The sequence below is a fragment of the Populus alba genome, chromosome 10 (assembly GCF_005239225.2).
Source record: "Populus alba chromosome 10, ASM523922v2, whole genome shotgun sequence".
NCBI lineage: Eukaryota > Viridiplantae > Streptophyta > Magnoliopsida > Malpighiales > Salicaceae > Populus > Populus alba.
The window spans coordinates 4,634,164-4,652,821 of record NC_133293.1 but is presented as its reverse complement, the minus strand read 5'-3'; the positions used below and the strand labels follow the sequence as shown (position 1 = coordinate 4,652,821).

The 18,658-nt window shown below is 35.0% G+C and overlaps 1 protein-coding gene across 1 annotated transcript; it reads right to left on the bottom strand.

Annotated features, from left to right (window-relative positions):
• Nucleotides 1-331: 331 nt before the first annotated feature.
• On the bottom strand, nt 332-7,289 carry LOC118034555 (uncharacterized). Its single transcript, XM_035039890.2, has 11 exons — nt 6,909-7,289; nt 6,459-6,623; nt 6,246-6,364; nt 5,427-5,501; nt 3,960-4,053; nt 3,792-3,851; nt 3,379-3,444; nt 3,201-3,299; nt 2,311-2,355; nt 1,012-1,114; nt 332-884 (listed from the first exon to the last, which is right to left on the bottom strand). The coding sequence occupies exons 1-11, from the start codon at nt 7,029-7,031 to the stop codon at nt 796-798; spliced, it is 1,038 nt and encodes a 345-aa protein (XP_034895781.1). The 5' UTR covers nt 7,032-7,289; the 3' UTR covers nt 332-795.
• Nucleotides 7,290-18,658: the final 11,369 nt, after the last annotated feature.

Sequence of the window (18,658 nt, the reverse complement as noted above, 5' to 3'; positions counted from 1 at the left end):
TTCGATCCAAGTTTCTATACCATATGGCTTAGAATGGTTGATGAGCTTCACAGATGCTGTGGTGTACCAAAGGGGTCGGCATCTATACTCGCGTTGTTTTTGTTAATTCCATTAAACTGAAACAACTGGGGTTTTAAAAAATAGGTTTAAAAAGAGTTGCAAATCATAGCTTTTTGTCAAGGTTTCAAAAGAATTTTGGGACAAAATCCTGTTTCTGTACTTGCAGCTTGCACAAACCTGCTCTGTTGCAGTGACTGGCTTCTCTCAATCGCACAAGCCTTGGATGGCTCCGGCATATCTGAAAAACCATGAGCCAATCAAGAATAGCTAATGTAATAAAGAGCACTTTGCATTCTCATATTATTGATTATATCACAATGCATCAAGAAGTCATCTCCAGTGCTTTCAAAATCACCACCAAGTTTGACATAAACTCTTCAAATTTGAAGGTGGAGGAAGCAAACACCAATGGTAAAAACAAAGTTTACACTTGGGACAAGGCAATAGGGGGTATTGGGTTTCTTTATAATACAAGCCAGTGCCCTTGATCACTCAAAACCAATACTCTAAACACACTTCTAAGACCAGATGGCATGATGTACTTGAGTAAGACTTCCGCCGCAACAAATATTACAAGCGCATGCAATTCTCAGTTGTACTGTTTCCTACTGGTGCTTTGACACCATGACTTCTGCGCAAAAATATCAATTGCAGGAAATCAATCATCACAGAATTAGAATGAACCAGGCACAGGATCCGAGTAGTAAAGGAAATCCCAGCAATTAGGATAAAGATCTAATGATCCGGATTTGACAGGCGAGATAGTCTATCGATTTCCTTGATGATCAATTCCTTTTCCTCTTCAAACTGTTCATCCTCAGCACCTGAAGAGACAGTATGTTATGGATGTCCACAGAAGGAATTTCAAAATTTGAGCAGTGTTTCTTATAAACAAAATTTCAAAGAAAATTACATGTCCTCTTTGTGAATCTAGTTTGAAAGCATAATTACCTTTTCCAGCTGAGAGATTGTGAAGCAATTCCAGCAATTTTCCATGGTTTTTGGCCAAAATCACTTTCACCTCTCGTGGCTTGTTAGGATTAGCAACAAAGACCTGCACGTATAAACAAAGACAGGATTTAACACTTGGAACCATAAAGGACCATTTGTGCCAAAATCTTTCATTATCTAAGGCAAATAAAGGATCCATAGTCGACGTGCATTTAACAAAAAGTTAACTGGTGATGCTGCCCAAGGTGCACCTGAGCCAGTGTAACAAAATTTGGCTGTCAGCAGAGTCCAACAGACTAACCGAAGAGGCTAAAGTGCAACCTCAATCAAATAATTTTGACAGCATCATCACCTCTCAATCAACTGGGAGTTTCACAAGCATAAAGAAAAGCAAGGAAAAGGTATGAAAAATCTGTACTTGTAGGTAGCAACTTAACCAGGCCAATGTAGAGAAAGCAAAATATTTTCAACCCATCTGCACAAAAGCAGCCAATGCCATTCTGTCTTCTGTTTATTACTCATGTCCACTCAACAGTCACCTTTATTTTTCCTTTTATACAATTCAACTGTAATCTTTGATGTCTAGGATGCTGCTTCTAAGCAAACAAGGCACAACAGAAACAAGAACAGCTGTGGTAACCATCTTGATCAAACATGATTTTGAATGCAGATTGCAAGCAAAAACATTCAGATAGATATCCTAAAAGTCTAACACATTGTAGAAGTTGCTTGCATTGTCTAGGACTCTTTTCTTCCAATGGAAATTATATAGATGATTGCATTTCACGCAGACATCAAACAACCATCGAAAGTTTCACAAAAAGTAAGTGAACTTAAAGTCTAAAAGGATGTAGTATATACGTGACTGTTTGTGTTTATCATAAGACTAAGCACACCAAAAAGAACAGTATGAAATAACCTTAGATACATGTGTTCGAGGGTAGTGCTGATAAAACACAACCTAATGGCCCATATCATGTCACCGAAAAACTTAACATGAAAGGAAATTTCTGCAAGAGATGATGCATATCAGACAGCAAGTACAGTTGACTGCCTCCTCTATAACCTGACCAATTTAGTCTTTGGAAGGGGTTAGAAAAATTAGCCAATGTTATGCATATTCTACATTAGCAATTTCCTTGGTTCTAAAGGTATTGGAACAACTTGAAGGCCAGGGGATTGAATTACAACAAGTTAGCATGGGGTAATCAGCGTTCTTGCATATATGACCAAGCCTAGAGCACAACCAGGTGAGAAAAAAAATACATACACTAAAGAATAAGAGAAGGCAAGGAAAACCTTGAAAATGTGGAAAGCAGAGATCTGAATATTTTTGCTCGAGTCCTGCCCAGACAAATGAAAGAAAAAACAAGCAGAGAAAGGTCAAATACAATGAAAACTTGTGAAAAAGATGGAGGGTGTCAAAAATAAATCTAACAAAGAATACCCATCTATAATATAGTATAGGAAATCCCTTATTAAATCAAAACTACTCTTTATCACTTATCAGACAGCCACATAAAAGCGTGAAGCTCTGGTGGCTATAATGCATATCCTATATTCCAGGTTGAACAGACCAACGGCCCCCCTCAAACACCAAAAAATAATAATCTGATAACCTAGGCAGCCAAATTAAAAAAAAAAAAAAGTTTCAGTTCATAGAAACAGAGGCCTCTCTGCATCCACAACCCATCGTACTGTGAGTAGACAAGCCCTTCTTAACTGTTTCCCTAAGGATAAGCAAGGCAAGACAGTTAAACCATTCATTGGTTCTGAGCTAGATTGGCATCAAATGGTAATAATCACCAATGAGAGAAGCATTCCAGACTTCCAGTAGACAGAAGCATGGTGAAACAAAGTGATTCTAAAACTCATATTTGAGTTACATTTCAGTAACATGAAATGAATTTTGTTCTCACTAACAGTGATCAGAACTTCAAAGCTTTGATACCGAAGTGGCCTCTTGTTGCCAGGTATTATAGGTGAGTAATACCATGTCTTTCAGGGCTTTTCTACCATTCAGAGGATTTTTACTTGCTTAGTAGCTTTTAGGTTGTGATAAAGTAGCATTGCCAATTAAAAGCATATGTTTTCTTCAGACTGCACAGCATATTCAATTAGACATTCAAACCAAATAACATCAAGATTGACATACAAGGATAAAAAGTGGAAAAGAAAAGACTTGATACCTTCAGCAAAGTCATCATGACTTTCAAGTACCGAACTTCTTGAATGTAGCGCTTCATTATATGAGAGCTCGGAGGTTCCAAAAGGAATTCCGAGAGAAGCTATATCAACACAATACTGTTAACTTATTGATCAAAGCAACAGCAGAGTGATATCTGAAAAAGTACAGTGGAAACTAACCTTCAATGATTGCCTTCTCGTCACATAATTAGAAGATGTCAAGAGTTTTTCATATTGATCAAAGAACTGGAACAGTAGAGCTTTAAGATTAGCTAGGAGACACTTCTTACTCAAGCAAGATAAAAGTTAAAGATAATTGTGAAAAGGAGTTGTTATGGTAGTAGATGAGGTGGACAGTCTAGACAAATATTAGGAGTTCAGAATCCAGTGAGACTACATGGTTGCTGCAACTTACACATTGTTATATAATTCATTAATCATCACAAAAAAAGGTTCTTGTCCAAAGTAGATCCTGTATTTCGATATTCTTTTACCAGCATAAGGACAACAGCAAATTTTAAGCAACATTTTAGCCAAGATTGGTCTGCCTAGATCTGTCTAGAATCATATCAAGAATTGGCAAGCAAGTGTACCTCATCATAATGTGCAGTAAGATACTCCGCAACCACAGTGCCATGTTTAGTCAGTAAATCCTGGCAAGCATATCAAAACATATAAGAAGTAGGAATAACTGGAAGCGCAAAAATTTGAACAGATTAAAAAAAAAGAAACACAAGAACTTACAACCTTATAACTCTGACCTTGAAAGTGGAGAAAGCATCAGAAGCAACATCAAAGTTAGGCAATTCCACAAATTTGAAGAACAACTCAAAGCTTGCAGACTCTAATATATATCTGAAACATCACTACAAAAATTAACTGTGTGAAAACTTAAAACTTGCATGTCATAAAGAAATTAGGCATCAAAATCAGATGTCAAAAGCAGCATTAACAACCATTTTAAACTTTGAGTGATTGAATTGAAACTGACAGAAATTTCAAGTCTCGGTAAGCAATATACTATCAATTATCAATTTCCATTAAGCTGGTCCAGCCAGCCCATTTCCTGGATTGATATACATCAAGTGAGGGGCATTCATCTCTATGCTAAATACGTTAATCTACCAAGTATTATGCAGTGCCAAAGCAGTCAACTTTTGGAATTAAATAGCTTTAGCAGCAGAGAACGAAGCTCAAGTTGCCATAATTGGCTAAAGATCCCAAGGACCAGGGTAATGGCAATAGCCAATGAGCACATAAAACAAATCACATTGAAACCCAGGTCACGCATGAACAGTCCTTTCTCCATTGATGGAGATGATATCACAAAGGAGTTTTTATGAAAATATAAAAAATGACAAAACAGATCCCTGTGAAATCAACAAGAGGCTCAAAATAAAGGAAAACCCCAAAATGGCATGGGTGGTTATGGTAGAAAGGCTTAAGTTTTTTCAATAGGCAACTGATCTAGATTAAAAGAAACTAAAAAAAAAAAAACAGAGTAGCCCTACTTGCACTAAAAAGTATAGCAAATAAAACTAAGTTCTAACCACCCCCGGGTCGTCACAGGTACCCAGACAGTTATTTTTTTCCTATTTTCCAGGGAAGCTCTTACATGAACTTTAGAAAAAGGCTTTGGGAAATAAAAATCAAATATCAATACAAGAAAACATATGAGATTCTACCAAATAATGCATCAAAAAATTCACAACTTCACAGGCATAAAACTCTGCTTGTATTTCTTCACGAACCAAAGGATATGCAACTCCTCAAGCTTACAGAAACATTATAGAACTTCTCTCCCATGAGAAGGTGACAGTTTCTCGTTGTGCATGAGAAATGGTTGCTATACAGGGAACTGTTCATGAAAACTTAAACCCTTGTTGTCTCACACTTATAGGTCACATAAATGCTATGAAAAGCCCATCTGAAGTCTCCCTTCAAGAAAGGTCTCCTATGAGTGTGATTGTAATCTAATGGAGTCAAAGGTCATCATGATAATGGACTGATGATCATAACTACAAACACACGAGAGTGTCAAAGCATTACATTTAAGCCAAAAACAAGCACACAAGGGCCACTATTTCCATTTTTTAATAATACTCCTTTTGTGCACTGATAAACAAAAAAAAAATAAAAAAAATAAAAAAAAATATATATATATATATAGTGCTTTAGCTATAGCACATAGGCCATGAAAGAAATAAAAAAGAGCTTGAATGTCTTACTTTGCAAGCATCGGAAACTTTATGCATTCCCTTAGCATAAGTCCACAATTCAAGGCAATTTCCTTGTTATCATAGCTGTTCAAAGGGGAAAACATTAAATCTCATACAAAATCACCCTAGTGAAATTTGTATTCACAGTGACTCCACATGAAAAGGGCATGCAGAAAACAAAAGAATAAAAAATAATGAATTTTTGCAGCTGTCATTTCCAGATTAAGAAAAATTAAGAACCCTACTAGGGGTGAAATTTTGGCTTTCCATCCTCTGGTTGCAACTCCTAAAAACACCCTGCTAGTGTCTCTCTAATATTTTCTACAATTTCCAACAACTCAAAACCCTTGTTCCAGCCATTAAATAATGAGTATGATTTATGTTTTCTGACAGAGAAAATAATCATGAAACAAACAACTTAAGGCACAAAAATAACACACACCTCTTATGGTTCTTTAGGCATGCCAATTTTGACACATCACTGACTGTGGTAGCATTCTCTTACGACACCCTTGTAACAAAGTTTTAGAAGGACATTTGACATCAGTTATTCTCTTCTTTCTTTCTTTCTCTTTGAATAATACCATTTAGAATTACATTTTTTGTAATACATACAAAGCTACAGTTCTTTTAGATGAAAGAACCCTGTTTCCTTCTTAAGCAGAAAATGCATTCACATGGTAGTACTCAAGAAGGCTACAAAGAGATTAGAAACCCATACAATAAAGAGATAATCACAATAAACCAAAGACGTATAACTCAAACGTGCACAAGACACACCAATATCATTTCTTAATCCAAGCATAAAAACAAGAATTATATGCTTACCATACAACAAGAAAGTCTAGCAATTCAAAATGGTTCTCTATGTATTCTACAGAGCAGTATCTTGAGTCAACCTTTTGCTTCAACAATATAGACCAACAATGGACTAAATCCTTTCTTGCCTACATTGAAAAAATAAAGTCATAATCTGCGCAACGAAAAATATTAAATACATGCACGAGTGAGTGATAGGAATGGGGTAGCAGTGGCACTTACTTCCCATCCCAAATTAGGTAACTTGTGAATCATAAGAGCGAGAACATCCTCTTTGCAAACTTCAAGTGCTAATTGGGAAACTTGATCCGTATTTGGTTCAACCTCCCCATCTCCACACAGCATACATCTCAATGACACAAAATTCTTCTCTACTTCTTCCAATGCCTGTTATAACTTTCAAAGTATCAATCAATCGATTATATAACAATCCTTCCAGTATCACTGAAAAGCAATCCATGAACCAATTGCATTTCAATAGCATCATACTTAATCACATCAAAATATACTGACAAACAACAGATTTTATATGCACCTTTCTCATAATTACATCAACAAAACAGTAATTTAGATGTAAATTAATATGCGATTCATCATACATAAACCAAATACCAAGCAAAAAAATCATGAAATTAAAATAAATAAATAAATGAGAGGGAGAGGGTGAGAGACCTTCTCAAGGGCTTTAACTTCAACAACGGTTTTGGTATCAAGAGCCACGAGGCTATCTTTCATTGCTTTCACCACTTCTTGTGGTGTTTTTGGCCGTGACGCTTTGAAGAATGAAAACGACATCTCGTCGACCGAGCGATAAGAAAAACAAAAACTATTCTTTATCACTCAGGCTTCGTTCCTCTTATAAATTTCTGCATCTGTCTGCCTGTCGTCTGCCTGTGTTTCCTTCAACAGTGAGAGATGGATTTAGGTTTAAAAATTTGGCAGCAGAAATTAGAGAGAGGGAGGGAGGGAGAGAGTCAGGGAATGCAGTAGTAGAATTGAAAGAATGTTAACCGGAGGACAGCTTCGATGTTACGTTTCTTACCATATTTTACCTAATCTGCTCGAAAGGGTTCTTTCCATAGTTTTAAAACCCGGACCGGCCCGGCGGGTCGACCCGGGACCCGGCCGACCCGGGCACGGGACCGGTCCGGGTGGAGGCCAAAACCCGCTTGGGAATTGGCCCGGTCAAACCCGGTTGACCCGGTGGGTCAACCCGGGAACCGGTCGACCCGGCCAAACCCGGGTGAGACCCGGTCAATTTATTGTGTACTGGAGTTTCAATTTCATTCCAGTTAGACTGTGCACAAACTCCATCGAAGGAAAATAGTCTCCAAGACTGAATCCTCCAAGCAATGCTTGAAAATTGTCAAGCATCTTTTGGAACCCGTGCCGATCATACTCTCCTCCTCCAGAGAAATCCTTCCCAGCGCAACCCGACAAAGAACATCATTGGCATATAGTGCAATCATCGAGCTTAGATTGGTGATGCCAGGAGAAGATTCCGCACAAAATGGCCTATGCGAATTGAATTTTTAAGCAAACCCAGAACCCCACTATAATCCTATTCAATGCAATGATTAAAGGGTATTCTTTAAATGGACCCTTTGAAGAGTCTTTCCGTTTGTTTTCTTCAATGAAAAATTGAGGTATTTGGCCGGATGAGTACACGCTCGCGCCTTTGCTTAAGGCGTGTTCAAGTCTTGGTGTGCTTCAACTTGGGAAATGTATACACAAGGAGGTTCTTGTTGTTGGGTTCGAGGGTTTTAGCTCAATAAGAATTGGGGTTATAGAGTTGTATAGTTCTTGTGGGGTAATGGAAGATGCTGAGAAAGTGTTTGATGAAATGTATCAAAGAGATGTGATTGTTTGGAATTTGATGATTCGTGGGTTTTGTAAGAGAGGGGATGATGACATGGGGTTGTGTTTGTTTACACAGATGAGAAAGTGGAGTGTTGTTTCGTGGAATATCATGATTTCTTGCCTAGCACAAAGTCTGCGGGATAGTGAAGCTTTAGGACTTTTTCATGATATGCTGGATTGGGGATTTAAGCCGGATGAGGCAACCGTAGTTACTGTTCTGCCTATTTGTGCTCGTTCGGGTTCTGTTGATGTTGGGAAATGGATTCATTCTTATGAAGATAATGTTTTTTAAGCAAATACTAATTGTTTTTTTTTTTATTATATAGTTTTTTTGGGTTGACCCGGGTTAACCCGGGTCAACCCACCTGACCCGTGACCCGATCACTTGACCGGGTCAATGACCGGTCGGGTTTCAAAACTATGGTTCTTTCATTCCAAGTGTATCAACATTTTTTTTTTTTTAATATAATTTTTTAAATTAATATATTTATCTCGATTAATTTTATAAATTTTAAAATTAATAATAATATAAATCTTTAATAATTTTAAAATTTATAATTATCAAAGTAATTATTTTTTTTTAAAATATATATATATATATATATATATATATAATTAATTGCATGTTACATCCTCAGGGTTAATATTTTTTATTTTTATATTTAAGTATCTCAATTTTTATTTTTTTATTAATTATATTGTTCATCAATTGATAATCAAGTGTCTTTAATCGATGACAGTTAAAATGATTATATAAACATAAAAATACTTTCAAAAAAAATCTAAGAATGATCTTGGATTTAATTTAAAATTTTTATAAAATAAAATTTAATCTTTAAAAATAATTTTAAAATCAACTTATCTTATTTATTTCTCTAAAAATAATATATATATACACACATTAAAACTAGCTTCCTAAAATGTTTATATATTTTTTTAGAAATTTTTAAAGAAATAAAATAAAGGTAGTGGCGATAATATAAAAAAAATAAATTTTATTTTATTTTTTTAAATATATAAATTTAACTTATTTATTAATTGAATTCAAATTAAATATTATAATTTAATTCAATTACACTAAAAACTTAGTTATAAATAACTTGTTAATAAAATTCTATTAAATATAAAGAGAAAGATCTCTCTTTAATATAATAAAAAAAAAGTTGCAGTTTTTTTTTTAAATTTGAGGAAATGTCATGATTTAATGTGTTTAGAAATATAATATAAGATGTTTTTCAAAAGTGTTTTTAATTAAAAATATTTTAAAAATAATTTTTTTTAATTTTAAATATTAACTTATTAATACAATAAAAAAACATATTAAAAAAATTAATTTGATTTATTTTAAGATATAAAATAATTTTAAAAATTAAAACTAACAAAAGGACGAAAAACAAGGGGAGGAGAGGCCATTCAACTTGATTATGCCTTAACTCGATTGCTAAAAAAAATATATATAAAAAAATCAGATATCTAATCATGAAAATAAAATATAATAAAAAAAAATTCAGACACTTTAATATTCTCTTAATCAATAATTTCAATATGGCCCAGTTAGAAACTAGCAGCGGAAACCAAACCATCAATGCCAAGTCAACTATGACATCACTATAGCGTTACTTGTGTCATTAAAAAGGGAATTTAATTTTTTTATTCAAAAGAAAAGAAAAGTAAAAACTCAAATGATTATCCTTTTTACTTTTTTTATTCTTTTGAATAACGACTTAGGATTGAAAGTAATTTTAAAAATAATTAAGAGTAATTTTAAAAGTAAATTGCACATAACTAGATAAGATTTTCGCGTATTGCTACAAGCTACTTTTAAAAATACTTACAGTTTAAATTATAATATAATTAAAAATATATATTTTTTAAAACATGCAATCAAGAATTGATAGTATTAAAAGTTATATGATTTGACTTTCAAGCAACATATAATTAACATGTAAATAACTTATTTAAACTGTCTAGAATTTCATATAAGAATTAAATTGTAAAATCTAAAAGAATATTAATCTAATATAAGCATTATTTGAATAACTTGAAACAAAAGGTGGCACGATGAACAAAAAGAGTATGAAAACCCAAGTTTTGAATGAAAAGTAAAGTTTCAACAATTGTTAGCAAGTAAAGAGTAACAAATGCTTGCCAACTTCTTGTTACTGCAAGGACCTGAATAACTTAGTTAAGTGCTTGTAAAAATATTTTATGTAACCATTTATGTGTTTGGACCTAATATATAAAATGAGTATGGTACATCCCTCAAACACTCCCCTTCAAAGGTAAATTTCCCCCCAAGAGAAAGTAACATAAAAGCACCTAAAGCATTTAAACTTTTTTAGGCAATAATTGACCAAATAGTTTGTTTCCTCTACCAGATTCTCCATATATGTGTGTGTGTATAAAACTCTTGGATGTAAATTAAAAAACTTATACATGCATCTAATTAAACAACTCAATAACCATTATGTAAAGTAATGAAAAAAAATTCATCAACAATAAACAAAATGATATTGAGAAAATCAAGCGAAAAATGAAGATCAAGATATCTAACATTGCAACACAAGTAATTTACATGGTCATGTATAATAAATTCCTCTGTAAAAATAAATTTGTTATAGAAAAACACATAAAATTTATAATAGAAACTGACACACACATAAAATTTATTGAACAATATTATATTTAAAAAAAAAAAAACCAATGCAAGGCTACACGTAACACATAAAATTTATTAAACAATAATTAAAAAAAAACCAATGCAAAGCTACAAGTATGAAAAATCTTATAAAAAAATTAATATTAAAAAAATGAATCTATATAAATTTAAGGAAAAAAACCACGGATGAATCATACCTACCTAAACATAAAGCAAAAATCTATTTGAAAAAATATACATAAATAATGCATTAATTTTTTAAAAACTGAAAAATTTAAAAAAAAAAAAAAAAAAAGAAAGAAAGAAGAAGAAGAAGAAGAAAGAACCACGTCAGGCACTAACAGGCTAGTAAGCAAGGCACTTGGGTCTAGCAAACATGTCTGACTCATGTTATTTTAGACTTGACTGCCCACTAAGTCCACGTACTTTGGATGTGGTTGGCGCCATGTCCAAGCGCCTTGGATTTGGAAACATGCCAGACCCATGTTTACTCTGGGTCAGGCAAACATGTCAGGCCTACTTTACTTTGGACTTGGCTTACCGCCACATCCACTCAATTTAAACTTAGTTAGAGCCAAATTCAGATGTATTGGGTGTGCCGAACATACCAAACCTATGTTTTCTTTACTTTGGATTTGGTTGACCATGTTGTCCACACACTCTAGACATGGTGCTAGCAAAGTCTAGGTGCCTTGAGTTTGGCAAACATGCCAGGCCTATATTTACTTAGGTCTCACAAATATGTCTGAGCCAGGTTTACTTAAGTTTGACAAACATGCCTAACCCATGTTACTTTAGACTTGGTTGACACCACGTCCATGCTCTTTTAACTTGATTGGTGTCAAGTACAGGCGTCTTAGGTTTAACAATCATGTCTGACCCATGTTTACTTAGGTTTGATAAACATGCCAGACTCACGTTCCTTTGAACTTGGTGGTTAGCCAAGTCCACGCACTTTAGACTTGGCTGATGCCAAGTTTAGGCGCCTTAGGTATAGCAAACATGCTTGACCTATATTTACTTGGGTCTGGCAAACATGCAAGATCGACTTTACTTTGGATTTGATTGCCACCACATCCACATAGGTTTACTCGAGTCTCGTAAACATATATGACCCACGTTTATTTGGGTCTGGCAAACATATTTGACCTACGTTACTTTGGACTTGGTTGTCACCATGTACACACTTTTTGGACTTGACTGGTGTCAAGTCCAGGCACCTTGGATCTGGTAATCATGTCTAACCTTCATTTACTTGGATATGGCAAACATGTTAGACCCACGTTCCTTTGAATTTGGCGGTCAGCCAAGTCCATGCACTTTAGACTTGGTTGACGCTAAGTCTAGGTGTCTTGGGTTTGGTAAACATGCTTGACTTATATTTACTTGGGTTTGGCAAAAATGTAAAACCCACTTTACTTTGGACTTGGCTGCCACTATATCCACACATTCTAAACTTGACGCTAACCATGTCCAAACGCCTTAAGTCTGGAAAACATATCAGACCCACGTTTATTTGGGTTTGGAAAATGTGTCTAACATATGTTTACTTGGGTATGACAAACATATCAAGCCCACGTTACTATGGACTTGGTTAATTGTCATGTCCACGCTCTTTGGACTTAGCTAGTACCAAGTCCAGTCACCTTGGATTTGACAAACATGTCAAAACCACATTACTTTGGATATGGTTGACCATTACATCCACACACTTTAGACTTGGCTAGCACCATGTACAAGCGTTTTAGGTCTGGCAAACATGCTAGACTCGCTTTACTTTGGACTTGGTTACTGCCATGTCCAAGCGCCTTGGATCTAGCAAACATGCCAGATATATGTTTACTTGGGTCTGGAAAACATGTCTGACCATGTTTACTTAGGTATGGCAAACATGTCAGACATATATTACTTTGGACTTAGCTGACCGCCATATCCAAGCTCTTCAGACTTTGCTAATGCTAAGTCTAGTCACCTTGGGTCTGACAAACATGTTAGAGTCATGTTACTTTGGAGATGGTTGATTGCCATGTCCATTTACTTTGGAATTGGTTGACACCACGTCCAGACCCCTAAGTCTAACAAACATGTCATCCTTACATTACTTTGAACTTGGTTGACTGTCACATCCATACTATTTGGACTTGGTTGGTGCCAGGTCCAGGAACATTGGGTATCACAAACATGCCAGACCCACGTTACTTTGGACATGGCTGATCGTTAGGTCCACACACTTTAAACGTGACTGACACCATGTCTAGGCATCTTAGGTCTAATAAACACGCCCAACCTATGTTTACTTAGGTCTAGTAAACATTCCAAACCCATTTTAATTTGGACCTGGCTGATTGCCAAGATTAGGCGTCTTAGGTATAACAAATATGCCAGACCCACGTTACTTTGGTTTAGCAAATATGTCTTACCCGTGTTTACTTAGGTTTAGCAAACATACTTGACTCATGTTACTTTGGACTTGGATGATCTTCATGACCACGCTTTGTGGACTTCGCTGGTGCCAAGTCCAGGTGCCTTAGGTTTGGAAAACATGTCTGACCCACGTTTACTTGGGTCTAAAAAACATGTTTGACCCACATCACTTTGGACTTAGCTGTCCGCCAAGTTCATGTACTTTGGACATGGCTGACACTATATCCAAATGCTTTGGATCTGAAAACATGTCAGACCCACTTTACTTTGGACCTGGCTGACTGCCACATCCTTATAATTTGGACTTGGTTGGAGCCAAATCCAAGCGTTTTAGGTCTGACAAACATGTCAAACCCATGTTCACTTGGTTGTGGCCATCGTGCCAAACCCACGTTACTTTGAACTTGGCTAACTGTCAGGTCCACACTCTTTAAACATGGTTGCTACCAAGTTCAAGTGCCTTGTATTTGGCAAACATGCTAGACCCACGTTACTTGGGTCTGGCAAATATGTCTGACCTACATTTACTTTAGACATGACTCACCATCACGTCCCTTCACTTTGAACTTGACGCTAGCCAAGTCTAGGCGCTTTGCGTCTGGTAAACATGTCAAACCCATGTTTGCCAAACCTACATTACTTTAGACTTAGTTGACCGTCACGTCCATGTTTTTTGGACTTGGATGATCCGAGTCTAGGTGTTTTAGGTTTGACAAATATATTAGACCTACTTTACTTTGGACTTCGTTGTATACTTAGTCCATATATTTTAGACATGGCTGGAGCCGAGTCCAAGATCTTTAGGTCTAGCAAACATGTCAAATCCACGTTACTTGGGTGTGACAAATATATCTGACCCACGTTTACTTCAGTTTGGCAATTATTGTTGACTCATATTTACTTGGGTATGACAATCATATTAGACCCATGTTGCTTTGAATGTGGATGACCGTCAGGTCTACGCACTATGGACATGGCTAGCACCACATCCAGGTGCCTTGGGTTTGGAAAACATGCCACACCCATGTTGCTTGGGTGTAACAAAAATGCTTAACCCATGTTTACTTGGGTTTGGCAATCATGTCAAACCTATTTTTTTTAGACATGGTTGACTGCGAGGTCCATGCATTTTGGACGTGGTTGACGCTGAGTCTAGGAGCTTTGTGTCTAACAAACATGCCTAACCCATACTTCTTAGGTTTGGAAAACATGTTTGACCTATATTTACTTGGGTCTGATAATCATGCCTGACCCATATTTATTTAGACATGGTTGATCGCCATGTCCACACACTTTGGACTTGGTACTGGCCGAGTCTAATATGCTAGATCCATATTACTTTAGACTTGGCTGATCGCCACGTCCACGCTCTTTGGACTTAGATGGCGTTAAGTTTAGACGCCTTGGTCTAACAAATATGATAGACTCACTTTACTTTGGACTTGGTTGTACGCCAAATCCAAGCACTTTGAACATGGCTGGTGCCAAGTTTTGGTGCCTTGGGCATGACAAACATGCCTACCCATGTTATTTGGGTGTGACAAACATATCAAACCCATGTTTACTTGGGTCTGGTAAGCATGTCAAATCCATGTTGCTTTACTTGGGTCTGGTAAGAATGTCCACGCACTTTGAATATGGCCAACGCCATGACCAGACACCTTAGGTCTAGCAAACATTCCAGACCCACATTACTTGGGTTTGACAAACATGCCTGACTTACGTTTACTTAAAAGAAAGAGGATCAAATCTAATACAAAAATCAATTGTGAAGGGATGAAATTGAGAAAAAATTAACTTAACAAAAAAATGAAGGCCAAATACACTATAATCAAAAGAATAAGAACCAAATTTAACTTAGCATTCAAATATCTAGACCTCTTGATTTTTTGCAATGGTCAGCATGATTTTCTAGAATAAGAGAGAGGGAGGAAAGGAAAAACCCCCGATCGAAGCTTTTTCATGGGCTGCCTCGACACACGCGACTCGTCATTATGCCTAAGGTGGTGAGGTGCATCGAATGTCTCCCCATAAGGTGACGCTCTATTCTATTTTGAGGACCACAAGTGCCACCCAAAGGGCGCGGGCAGCGCCCACTTGCTAGCGTATGCTTAGTACGCATTAACTATTTTTAAATATAAATAATAATTTATAATACATACAAAACCTAATTACTCATAACCCCACATGATATTTTATATAAAACCATATAAAAACGACAAAACAACCTACATACAACTTTGTTTTTGTTGAAACCCAAGGATAATTTTGTATTTGAATTGTTTCAATAAAAGAAAGGGACATAAAAGCCCCTCAACACATGCATATTCCTCCCCTCAAGGGCATGATTTTATCTTCACTATTTTTATATGATTTGGTTTTCAAGCAACATATAATTAACATGTAAAAAACTTATTTAAACTGTCTCGAATTTCATATAAAAATTAAATTGTAAAATCTAAAACGATATTAATCTAATATAAGCATTATTTGAATAACTTGAAACAAAAGGTGGCATGATGAACAAAAAGAGTATGAAAACCCAAGTTTTGAATGAAAAGTAAAGTTTCAACAATTGTTAGCAAGTAAAGAGTAACAAATGCTTGCCAACTTCTTGTTACTGCAAAGACCTGAATAACTTAGTTAAGTGCTTGTAAAAATATTTTATGTAACCATTTATGTGTTTGGACCTAATATATAAAATGAGTATGGTACATCCCTCAAACACTCCCCTTCAAAGGTAAATTTTTCCCCCAAGAGAAAGTAACATAAAAGCACCTAAAGCATTTAAACTTTTTTAGGCAATAATTGACCAAATAGTTTGTTTCCTCTACCAGATTCTCCATATATGTGTGTGTGTATAAAACTCTTGGATGTAAATTAAAAACTTATACATGCATCTAATTAAACAACTCAATAACCATTATGTAAAGTAATGAAAAAAAATTCATCAACAATAAACAAAATGATATTGAGAAAATCAAGCGAAAAATGAAGATCAAGATATCTAACATTGCAACACAAGTAATTTACATGGTCATGTATAATAATTCCTCTGTAAAAATAAAAAATTTGTAATAGAAAAACACATAAAATTTATAATAGAAACTGACACACACATAAAATTTATTGAACAATATTATATTTAAAAAAAAAAAAACAATGCAAGGCTACACGTAACACATAAAATTTATTAAACAATAATTAAAAAAAAACCAATGCAAAGCTACAAGTATGAAAAATCTTATAAAAAAAATTAATATTAAAAAATGAATCTATATAAATTTAAGGAAAAAAACCACGGATGAATCATACCTACCTAAACATAAAGCAAAAATCTATTTGAAAAAAAGTATACATAAATAATGCATTAATTTTTTAAAAACTAAAAATTTAAAAAAAAAGAAAAAAGAAAAAAAGAAAGAAAAAGAAGAAGAAGAAAAAAGAACCAGTCAGGCACTAACAGGCTAGTAAGCAAGGCACTTGGGTCTTAGCAAACATGTCTGACTCATTGTTATTTTAGATTGACTGCCCACTAAGTCCACGTGCTTTTGGATGTGGTTGGCACCATGTCCAAGCGCCTTGGATTTGGAAACATGCCAGACTCATGTTTACTCTGGGTCAGGCAAACATGTCAGGCCTACTTTACTTTGGACTTGGCTTACCGCCACATCCACTCAATTTAAACTTAGTTAGAGCCAAATTCAGATGTATTGGGTCTGCCAAACATACCAAACCCATGTTTACTTTACTTTGGATTTGGCTGACCGTGTTGTCCACACACTCTAGACATGGTGCTAGCAAAGTCTAGGTGCCTTGAGTTTGGCAAACATGCCAGGCCTATATTTACTTAGGTCTCACAAATATGTCTGAGCCAGGTTTACTTAAGTTTGACAAACATGCCTAACCCACGTAAAGTGGCAATTACGTGAGAGAGCATTATTGGTGGCTAGGGATTTTCAAGAGATTCTTGCTAGGATTGTTATCATTTTATCTATCTTTGAGCCTTAGATCTAGGTTTTGTGGGTTTGGCTCTCAATTAGGTTTTTCCTTTTCCTTTGATTTTCAATAAAAGTCACCCAATATGTTTGTTATTTGAATTCTAGGTTTTTTGATTTTTTCTTCTTTAAGTTTTTTTTTTAATGTTTGCATTTGAAATTCTTGGAATGGTTTTTTGTTTTGCTTAATTTCAATGAGAGGGTTTGATCGAAAAGAAAATGAGTTTGGGTTTAATCATAAGATTATGATTAAAGTTTAGGAATCGCTACCTAGTATTATGGTCACTAGGAATCTATGGTCCGCGAGAGTTTAGGGAAAGGACTAGTTATGCAAGAAGACGCATCACCCTAGTGACCTACATAAGATAAGCTACATTGTTGTTTGATTGTTTTTCTAAGTTGGGTTTCTATTCGTTGATCTCGTATAAGGTTCAAGGTAGGTGTCTCTTCATGAGAGAGTCTTTACCTCATCAGGTCTAATTCTAATTGTCCTAAAGTTACAATTTTAGTATCGCATTTATTTTACACTTTGTATCTTTAATATCCTGAAGGTGTACTCTATTATGTAGTTTTACACCTCTAAATATTAAGTGTACACCTAAACCCTAAGAAAAAACGATTGATAAAGAGTTTTTGATTATTTTTGGCCAAATCCTAATGAATAATCATAAACTGTTAGCGATATCTATTTTTCATTTTAAAACATAAGAAAAAATGTTACAGTGTAAATATAGGATTTGATTATATGCAACTTTTTTTTTTTTTTGTCTTTTTGAAAAGAGAAATTAATTTTTAAAAGTTTTGAGATTTTTTTTATTTTTTAGAAATATTTTTGGAGAAAATCGGGTATTCTAATATCGGATCTGTTCTTATAGTATGTAAACAGGCAGATATTATGCTAAATTGGTAGAAAAACATGTGAGAAAATCACCAAATTTTTTAAAAAGAATTTTTAAAATTTTCTTTTAAAAAAAAAATACAAATTATATATAATTAAATATATATAGGCTAGGTCGACCCAGTAATTAGAACCCTTTTTTTAGGGGGTGGGCCAGACCCGGCTCAACCATTTGGACTTGGCTAGAATTTGTCTAGCCTAAGAAAGAAGGTTAATTAATTGCAGAACGTGAACAATAGTTCACGTTCTACACGCAACCAAAAATGGTTGCAAAAACGCATAGGGAAAAAATATATTGGAGGAAGGAAAGGTCACCTAGCGCAGGGTTTGTGGTCACGACGAGGAGGTTCATATGGTGGCTTAGTGACATGACCAAAAGATTAATATCTTATCCCAAGTGCAGGAGTGTCGAAGTAATAAATAACCCGACAATACTGGGGTCGAACCACAGGGAGGTGAACTATATAAATTACAAATAAATATATATATTTAATAAAATAAATAGTTTATGAAAATTTTATGGGATATTAATGTAAGGATTAAACAATGATAAAACAATTTCGAAGGTTAGAGGATCCACTAA

What these genes read in the sequence shown, in the direction of transcription:
- LOC118034555 (XM_035039890.2), bottom strand. Translation starts at nt 7,031, where the DNA reads ATGTCGTTTTCATTCTTCAAAGCGTCACGGCCAAAAACACCACAAGAA. An exon ending in AAGTTAAAGCCCTTGAGAAG is followed by an intron (nt 6,624 to 6,908) that starts GTCTCTCACCCT and finishes AAGTTATAACAG; the next exon opens with GCATTGGAAGAAGTAGAGAA. An exon ending in TACCTAATTTGGGATGGGAA is followed by an intron (nt 6,365 to 6,458) that starts GTAAGTGCCACT and finishes TTTTCAATGTAG; the next exon opens with GCAAGAAAGGATTTAGTCCA.